At 42.1% G+C, this 10764-nt stretch overlaps 1 protein-coding gene across 1 annotated transcript; it reads right to left on the bottom strand.

The window, feature by feature from the left end:
• Positions 1-843: 843 nt before the first annotated feature.
• htr3b (5-hydroxytryptamine (serotonin) receptor 3B) lies at positions 844-10043 on the bottom strand (the record flags this gene model as incomplete). Its single annotated transcript, XM_079508006.1, has 8 exons — positions 844-1271; positions 2187-2396; positions 4069-4279; positions 7324-7481; positions 8380-8549; positions 9041-9150; positions 9397-9441; positions 9846-10043. 8 exons carry the CDS (start codon positions 10041-10043, stop codon positions 997-999), a joined length of 1377 nt encoding a protein of 458 aa, XP_079364132.1. The 3' UTR covers positions 844-996.
• Positions 10044-10764: the final 721 nt, after the last annotated feature.

The raw sequence follows: 10764 nt of genomic DNA, 5'->3' as shown, positions 1-10764 counted from the left end.
AATTCCCTAAATTAGAAAACAACTGTTTTAGAAGAAGTATGAGCTTGTAGATGGCCTATTTTCACTAGTTTGGGTCCCAGGCAAATGTCTAATTTCTCTTTTGGGTCACGGGCTAAAAGGTTTGGAAACCACTGGGCTAGTATACTGTTACTGTCAGGCAGAAACCTTCTACATTACAACTCCCCCCCCCCTAAGTATGCCCTACACTTCTTCCTATATGACAGTGGCATACACAAATAGCCGATCTACAAGCTCGCGGCACGGTGCGTGGTGAGTTGTGACTAAATAACAACTACATTGGTTCCATTGAAACACAGGTTATTTTTTTCTCCACACAATGTCCACAATAAATACTTTCTTTTAAACACTTAAACCCTATGTACTTCATCATCGAATAATGAAAATAGCCTATATACAAGGAACAGCTGTTATATAGTAATGGATATGTCGAGCAATGGTTTATGACTATACGCAATGCCTGTAGCCTTAAGTAAAAGGTGAATTGAGGTGCCCTTTTAAACAACAACATAAATCATAGACTGTGTTTTGTTTTTCTGAACTTAGGACCTGTTACATAACCTCACAAATCCAACATTGTATTTTGTTTTTTCTGAACTTAAGACCTAAGACCTCTTAAAAAACTTTATATATCATATATTGTGGTTTTTTGAGACCAACAAGCAGTTTCTGCTGATACAAAGTGTTGTTCTTTTCATGCCATTTGCGATGTTGCCACTGTGGTCAGGCAGTGGTGTAAAGATTTTTAGACATTTGAAATTTTGAAATGGGACATTCTGCACAATGAGAACTTTCACTTACGTACATTAATTAAGTAGGCCTACTTCTCGATGTCAACACTTGTACTTTCACTCAAGCACATTTTGAATTCCGGACGTTTACTTGTAACAGAGTATACTTCTACATTGCAGTATTGACACGTTTTCTAAAGTAAAACATGTGAGTATATGCTTTTTCCACCCCTCCACTGGCGGTCGGTCAGGCAAAGCTCCAGCTGAGCCAGAGCAGCAGCAGGGTACAGGCGTACACCCCAAGAATGAGCAGGTAGACCCGGAACAGGAGGAGGTCCAGCCTGCTGCAGAGGGCCAGCCAGTCAGACTGGTAGGAGTCCTGGCTCTCGTCCTGGCAGATGGAGAGGCGCAGGGACACCAGCTCCTGATGGAGCGTCTCCAGGCGGCTGCAGGGACCGTCTGGCAGCTCGCTCGTCAGGGACAACAGGTCCTCCCTCGGTGGCGGAAGGTCAAACTCATAACCTTTGGAGACGAGGATAAAAGCACGGATTAAAGTTGTCAGTCGCCAAGACTGATTTCACTCATTTGGATTCCATAGAAGTCAGTATGTCTTCTATAGAAGTGTGCACCAGAAATAGGCCATCTACAAGCTTACAACGTTGTAAGCTTGTATAGATATAGCCTATTTTCAGTCATTAGTTATTGATTGTAGTGCACATACGTACACTACAATCTGCAGCGTAGGTGGCATTTTGGCAGAAACGTGACTGTGTGAACCGCAAACAAAAACTGATTTCTTTACAAAAATGTAATAATCTGTGTATATCGCAGAAAGGTCTTCAAATTGAATCAGTTATTTGATAGCTGATTAACCGCTTCCAGTCCACCTTGTGTGTCTTTATTATAGGTGAAATAAAATGAAATGAAAATAAGAATAAAAATATTTTTCGAGACACCATTGTGCAGTATGACAACACATGAAATAGGCCGGGCTTAACCCATTAAGACCTTATAGGCAGATTCTTAAAAAAATTCTTCTAAATCCTAACAGTTTTCTATGTCAGTGGTTCTCAAACCTTTACTTGTCAAGGATCCCCACAATTATGTTTTTGGCCGCCGACCCCCATATTGAAATATTCTGTTTCAGGGACCCCCAGAAGCAAATATTTGAGTTACAATTGTTTGCTTTGAAAATAAATATATTCAAAGATTTGCTCAAATGATCTATTTTGTTTTTAAATAGCAGATCTACAAGTGCACAAGTGCACGGCACTCGGTGCCGCGTTACGAACTTGTAGATCTGCTATTTTTCAGCCAATCCTTCAAATAATGCTTTAAGTGGTTAAAAGCTATGGCGACAGACAGATGCGTTCCGGGTCTAAATAATAGGTAGAGTGGTTAACTGGAGCTAAGCTGTTAGAATCAGTGTTTCCTCACCTGCAGACTGGGTGATGTCGTCCAGGGTTCTAGTGGACGTGAAGGCGCTCTGCGTGAAGCTGTGACTGAGGGAGCCGTACTTGTCCAGCAGGTACGCAGACACGGACATCTGCTGCACCTCCTTCTCACTGTGGTGCAGCAGCTTCACCACCACGATGGACTTGGCCAGGCTCAGCATCAGCAGAGCCATGCACATGGCAAAGAACACACCTGGATGATGGCAAACACCGCACGCACGCACGCACGCACGCACGCACGCACGCACGCACGCACGCACGCACGCACGCACACACGCACGCACGCACGCACGCACACACAAAAGCAGTGGTGATATTTCTTATTCTGCTTAAGGGGACAAAGGAAACAATACCACAATGTGGAAATACTGTTACACTTACAAGCAAAAAGTCCTGCATCAAAACTGTTACTTGAGTAAAAGTACAATGTATTGGCATCAAAGTACACTTTAAGCAACAATTTAATTTGAAACTGGTCCTAGAAAAGTCTTCTAAGCTTGACACCAGAAATGTACATATACGTGTTGATGATTTCCTGTACCTTATTGTATGTCTTTAAATAAATGTCTTGATGAATTGGAAACATTATGACCACAATAGCCCTTAAGGCTTTTTATGGTATCCTTTTGCAAACCTGTTTTCAAACCGCCCCTGTATCTATACATTATCAGTGAAGCAAGTGGATTTATTTACTGAGCATATTTTCAGAACCATTACAATACAAAATTCCATTATGCAAACTGAGTGAAAATGACATATTTGGTGATAAGAAAAATACACCTTTTCTTTCCTTGGGGAACACAGTGACACTCCACTTTCAAGAGATGTATATTGTGTTTTCCTTTCACTTTCAAGGCCATGTAAACAGGCCAGTGAGGCCACTGTCACAACAAAGGTTTGAGAGACTATCACAGTTTCCATGCCAAAACATTTTGCTGTGCTTAACGCTGCTATCAGACATATTTAAAATGATACAATACACCAGGAAAAACTACAGCTTGGGAGATAATAAATAAAGCAACGCTTTAAAATATTTCACACCTCAAAAATGTATGACTGAATAGGATAAGAGACAAGTAAGTTATAACAAAAAAGAAGAAGTACAAATATGACTAGCAAACGCATTGATGACACTTGAACTGTACTGAAATTATTATTATAAAATATATAATTATTTAAAAAAAAAAAATCCGGACACCCTATCAAAGAATAAATTAGCACAGCTGGCCCTGATTAGCTTTGGAACCCTAAACTATTGAGTGTTAATTGAATTCAGAGAGCATACAAATAGAATCAAATGGACCCAGAATGTGCATGCAGTGACAGTGTTGTCAAGCGTAGGCTATAGCCTACTCAGTGGTTTTCAACCTTATCACCCATCATTTATTCTGCATTTGAGCCACAAATTGCAGAATTCCATATACTGAATTGATTTTGGTATAGGCTACCAATGACCATAGATAACAGGCAAACGTTGATCAAAATAGCAATTCTTCTATATTCTCTAATATTGTGTAGACATCTTTTAAATTAAGCAATGCAGATGTTTAACAATAATTTAACTCTTGAGAGCGTAAAATGAAACCAAATGAACCCGGGCCGTAAGCCCATTTGGTTTCATTTTACGCTCTCAGAGATAAGGGTCCATTTGGTTACCAACTCTCCATCTTTTTGCTGGGGACCACCTGGAACCCTCTCAAGGACCACTGGTGGTCCCCGCCCCGGACCATGGTGGTCCCCGGACCACTGGTTGAAAACTACTGGTCTATAGTATTGTGTTCATATAACATAATTGGCCGTAGGCCTATGTGTGTTTAGTTTCTGTATTTTACCAATGTGGAGCCCTACAGGTAGGCCTACTGTACCTATGATTGGAGTTCTAACGGCGACAGCGGGCATCTCATCCATGAGGTTGACTCTGAAGACGGTGTAGCCCAGCAGGATGGTAATCTTAAAGGCGATACGCATGCCGCCGTCCGCAGGCAGGTAGAAGCTCGTCACGTCCGCCACCATGAGGAACAGGCTGGGCAGCAGCAGACTCACCACGTACAGCAGGGGGCGCCGTCGGATCAGCACCTGAAGCACATGCAACAGAGAGGAGGGGAGGCAATCATTATTGATCTATGTTCTTTTTATAACCACTTAAACTCTATAGGGCCTATAGTGTACAAAAACGCCACTCTTTCTTTGACTGAGGTTGGGATGGAGTGGGATCATTGGTGGCAGGTAGGCCTACCCCCTCATCTTCGCAATACCGATAAGCATATTTACAACACGTTTAGATGCCACTGGAACTATTTGTATTAAAACCAAGGCCAAAGCCAAAGTTGATTATTATAGTAAGTTTGCTCTTTTCTGTTTATTAGAACTTTGAGTACTGACCATGATACTGACATGATACTGACCAAGATACTGACCATGATACTGACATACTGACCATGATACTGGCCAAGATATTGACCATGATACTGACCATGATATTGACATGATACTGACCTGATACTGACCATGATACTGACATGATACTGACATAAATTAGATTAATTAATGTAAAGAAGGGAATGCAAGCTCTCTCTTTCTTTACTGTAGCTGAAATATTGACCTTCTTCAACGTAACCACCATCATACTGTAAGAGCAGCTCTGTGAATCATAAGTAGTCCAGGGTTGGGGACCTCCAGTGGACCTTGAAGGGGTTCCAGTTAGTCCAGGGTTGGGGACCTCCAGGGTTGGGGACCTCCAGTGGACCTTGAAGGGGTTCCAGTGAGTCCCCAGCTAAATGTGTTCATCAAGCACCAAAATCACTTTAATACTTTAGTCCTATTTTATACTTTCGGCTATTCGACAATAGTGAAGATTTTTGAAAATGTTGAATAATTTTGAAAACCACTGAAGTAGGCGACCCTATAAAAAAAGTCTATCTTTCAGCTGAATAAACAGCAGCCAAGCCCTCTCTCTGAAGACACCCCCCCCAACCAACACACACTACCCCGCACGCACGCACACACGCACGCACACACACACACACACACACACACACTACCCCGCACGCACACACACACACACACACACACACACACACACACACACACACGCGCGCGTGCACTCCCTCTCTCTCTCTCCACCTGCAATGGGCTGGGAGCCCATTTTCCTCGGGCACTAACAAGAACTCCATTGATCAGGCAACCACTGAGACAGTCTCATTATTGCTCTTCTATCTCCCTGTCACTGCCTCTCTTCTCTCTTTTTTACATGCCACAAACAACCTTTAGCCTCATCTTTTAGCATTTACCCTGTGCGCTGTAGCCCCATAGATCTATAGATCCATGAAGGTCCTAGGCATTTACCCTGTGCGCTATAGATCTATAGATCCATGAAGGTCCTAGGCAGCCAATTGCTTTATGGCACAGCATGGGGGAGTGAACCCCCATGGATGGGTCACAGCTGTCACTTGTTGCAGTTACAGGGGCTCACTGGGATGGGGGGTAGTTCACATAATGGTTCTTAACCTGTGGGTCCCCACAATATGACTTTTTTGGGGGGGGGTAACCATAGCATACCCTACTTTAAAAACTGGTCAAACATTGGCCAAATTGTCAAATAACATAAGAAAGAGGAAAATATTGTAAATATTGACGATTTACACAACGGCTTGCAACGAGCTGCTGTGAGCTTGTACATTTGGCTATTTTCATATATTATTTATCTGTGGAACGGAGTAAAACTATAAATTGACTCGAAGTGCTTGTCAGGGTGTGGGGGGGGTCCAATATGATCATTTTGGGGGTCACGGTCTGAAAAGGTTGAGAACCACTGGCTTATAGCACTACACCTCAGCTGGAAAAAAGGGAGAGAGAGAGAGAGAGAGAGAGAGAGAGAGAGAGAGAGAGAGATGATTTAGAGATCATGTTTTGGGGAGAAAGTGAAATGTTGAGCAGGCTGCATAGGCCACACACACACACACACACACACACACACACACACACACACACACACACACACACACACACACACACACACACACACACACACACACACACACACACCACTCAGTTGAAATGCTCCCTGTGGTGTGTTTATGTCACAATATGCTAGTCAGCCTGGATATACAATAGACTGACTCAGCAACAGCTGAGAAAACCATTTCACAGCTGCCATGTTGACACAGATAGTTTAACCTTACTTCCTATACTGTAGTTCCTACTCACAGGTGTTTACCAGTGATACTACTAATTAAGGCTCTTTCCAGTGAGCCATCATGAACAATAGCAGCACCCTGACTCCGTTTGACATGAATGCAACACAACCTTAAATAGTGTGTCACCGGTAACAACATCTTGAAGTAACATTACACGACTATTTGTGTCGGTGTGGCTGACATGAAAGATGTCTATCCAGTGAGGCAATGAGAGTCCTTCTACAGTCCTTGGCCAAAACCTAAACCATGATGGTCCCACTTTTTGTAACAATATTCATCATTATATCGAGAGTTATATGGACATTTTCTGCAGGTATCCACATGCCCATGTCAAGTCTCACTAAAAATATTGAATGATATTTGCGACATGCATTGTTTTTTTCCTTCTTCTTGAAAATCTGTTATTTACAGATGAGAGACAGATGAGGAAGTACGGATTAGGCCACTGGTTCTCAATGTGGGGTTAAGGGACCACCAGGGGTCCTTGAAGGGGTTCTGGGGAGTAGCTGTTTTAGTACACCCTCAACGCTTTTTCTGGATGGTACGGCAGGAATAGGCAGTGGTACATTTACTTAAGTACTGTCCTTAACTACACTTTGGAGGTATTTGACTTGTACTTTACTTGAGTATTTCCATTTTGAAAATAGCCGATCGACAATGCGTCGCGATGCGCTGCATTGTGAGCTTGAAGATCTGCTATTTTCAAAAGATTTTTATACATTTGAAAACCTGAGACGAGACATTCTGCATAGTGAGTACTTTCTACGTACATTTTGATGCCGATACTTTTGTACTTTTACTCAAGTACATTTTAAATTCCGAACTTTTACTTGTAATGGAGTAGTTCTACATTGCAGTATTGATATACTTTTACTTTTCCCACCACTGGGAATAGGTTCAGAATGAAATGGGTGTACTACACACGTTGAACTGGATCTGAGCGTAGTCGATGTCTCCCTGGTGGAGGCGCCAGTAGCGAGACGGTAAGGATAACAGCTCCCACTCGCCGTCGTTCATAAACTCCCTCTTATCATTGGCGATGGTGTCCGCGCTCCTCCACAGAGCCAGGTCGATTTCACTCACTAATGGAGGAGGGATGGAAGGGAAGGATGGAGGAGAAGAGAGAGAGAGAGAGAGAGAGAGAGAGAGAGAGAGAGAGACAGAGAGAGAGAGAGAGAGAGAGAGAGAGAGAGACAGAGAGAGAGAGAGAGAGAGAGAAAGGGAGAGAGAAGAGAGAGAGAGAGAGAGAGAGAGAGAGAGAGAGAGAGAGAGAGAGAGAGAGAGAGAGAGAGAGAGAGAGAGAGAGAGAGAGAGAGAGAGAGAGAGAGAGGTGCAGGCTTGAATATCTTAGTGAGGCCTTTTGTAGACGACAGATCTCCATCCAAACACACACTATCTGTATGGATAAAACATTGTACTCTAATCGCGTTTTTAATGATCAGCAGTGGTTCTGAAAGTGGGTTCCAGGTAAACCCGGCCCCCAGGTTCCATGCCCAGGGAGTCGCCTCCCAGTAAAATGAGTTAATAATGTAGGCCCTATATCGGTTTAACCTCTTCAATTTATACTTTGGCTGTAAATCCCTGCCACCAAGGGCCCTATTCTTGTCGGTGCTATAAATCCCTAAACTCACAATTGGTTGATTTAGATCGTCCGCTAGTTGAACAATTTTAATGTTTTTCAATAGTAAAAATGGCAAAAAGGTTTAGGGAAAGGGGGTTAGCACTGATGAAAATAGGGCCCCAAATCTTCTCAGATGGGGGTCAGCAGCAAATACATAGGCTATATACATGTGGCTGTCCTGGACATGAAAAATGTGAATTTGAGAAACACTGATGTAGAGTTAAGACTTAAGAGTTTAGCTTTAAAAAATAACCTCAAAATAAAAATGGAATCCATCTAAGGTAGGAAAGGAAATGTATTTAAACAATATCATCCACATCTAGCCTACTGCTCATTCCACAAAAAGGTTAGAAGAGGACCTGAGTGCAGCCAGCTGCGGAAGGTGAGGGTGCAGTTCTGCTTGTCAAATGGGAAGGCGTACATCTCCAAGTTGCAGGCCAGCACCGCCTGGATGGGCCTGTAGTTCCTCACGGAGCCGGAGGAGTTGACGTAGACGTAAGGGATAGGAGGGGACTTCCCCTCGTCCACACTTGAAGACAGGGACAGATCAGAAAGTCAACAACAGAACATGACACTGGACAACAGGCTCACATCACGGAGTCAAATTGCTTCTTGTCCATGCAACTGTATGGGGCAATCTTAAAGTGACAATATGTTCTAGAGTTAGACTAATACCTTAATAATAATAATATGTTAAAGCAGCACTATTACCTTCCTCTTCTACCCCGGATTTGAACCTTTTTTCCTGATGTACTGACATTGTTGCCATCGAGCTAATTGAGCCGGCCTGCTTGCTCAGGGGATAAATTGAATCTTGACCTCTTAGTCAGATCCTGTGTCTATAGGTGAGACATGAATGATGTCTCAATAGAAGAGCAGGGAGACCAAATAGAACCACCCCAGTTGTATACCGGTATATTCTATTTACAAATTACATTTTATTCATTAAAACGTTTAACTTTTACACTATTATCTAATATCTGATGACATGTTTTCTGACAGCAATCAAGGATTTCTTACAATTCGCTGACAATAACATCAGGTACCCAGATGGCATCAGATGACAGTGAGATTTCAGTGATTCCATCAAACTCCTCTGGGTCCCACACCAGGAACTCATCCGTCCAGATCTGAGAGGGAGAATATGTTGATCCACAGCATAATTATGTTGTAATTATTACCATTTCAGACTGATTTATACTTCAGTCGCATGGTCCCTATCCTAAACACGTCGCAATAGGCGAACAGGCGAAAATTACCTATCTACTGATTATCATTACTTGTGCACTTTTACTCAAGCTAATTTGATACCAGACTTTTACTTCTTCTTCATTGCAGTATTGATACTTTTACTTAAGTAAAGCAGTGAGACCTACCTGTCTATACCAGATGCTTGCAGTCACACTCTGGGTCTTTCCATCCTGAGAAAGATATCGGCCAAATTAGCTTATATCATTGACTGTAGATCGACGACTGACTGTGATTAGCAATTCCTCACATGCCTTGTTTTTAATGGAAACAGAGAATTGACCTGTTTGTGGTTCCATTGGGTCCATTTCATACTCGGCTAAAACACTAACAGTTTTTAATGCATTCTGTCGGGAAACTGAAATGAGCCAGGGGTGTGTTCAAATGTATACTGACATGATACTGACATGATACTGACCATGATACTGACCATGATACTGACATGATACTGACATGATACTGACATGATACTGACCAGATACTGATGACAATGATACTGACCAGATACTAATGACCATGATACTGACATGATACTAAACATGATACTGACATAAATTAGATTAATGTAAATGTATACCACATCAAGGACAGACTTCAGAATAAGGTCTATGTAGACCGTGGTGGGACTGGTCCAGTCCTGAATGGGTCGAACCCCACAGTCATATCTCCTCAGCAGGGTTCTGGTCAGTTGGTTCAGTGCTGACCTCTTGGGCTTCTCTGGTACCGATTCAACCAGAAGGGCTAAAAGCAAGTGGGGGAAGTCAAAATGATGCATTTTGTTTGTTTGTTTGTCACCAAATAGGAAACCTGTGAATGTGCCTAAATCAGTGTTGTGTGGCAGCCATTTGGCTGCTTAAGGTCAGATGAGTGTCGGCATGCATTTTCTGAGCACGTTTATTTTAATGAAGAATCTATTGATTGTGTTCTGGCTTCGATCAATGTTACTAATGTATATATACTTTAAGTTCCTATCGGTATCACAATGACAACTAATTTGTCAAGGTTTTAAGGAAAAAATGCCATGACATTTTAACTATGTATATACTATCAATGTTTTCACAATTATAATAATAGCATTATAATTTTATTTATTATTTATTATAATTACATTTATTATTATAATAATTATAATAATAGCATTTAGCAGAAATCAACCAGACAGCTCACAAGACAAGATGGAACGTCTCACCTTCCTGTAGCAACAGCAGCCAAATGAAAGACATCGCCGTGCGTTGGGTGCTGTAAAGATTTACCGTAGAGCTCTCCCAGGTCCTCTCTATAAAGATAATATGTCTACTAGAATACACTAATTTGTACGTTAAAATGCGAAGAAATGCACATCTTCTTTGTACAGTATAGAGCTCGAGCAGCAAATAAAAGCTGGAAAGTTTTGCCGGAGCTGAAATTGATTTACCATGGCTCTGGTAAGGTGATACAGTGATGGACAACACTGGAGAAGAATATCCCCCAGAGGTTTGTGTATTGGCAGTCCACAT

Source organism: Electrona antarctica, assembly GCF_951216825.1.
Source record: "Electrona antarctica genome assembly, chromosome: 8".
Taxonomy (NCBI): Eukaryota; Metazoa; Chordata; class Actinopteri; order Myctophiformes; family Myctophidae; genus Electrona; species Electrona antarctica.
Note: the sequence above shows the minus strand (reverse complement) of the source record. Positions and strands in the feature narration are given on the sequence as shown.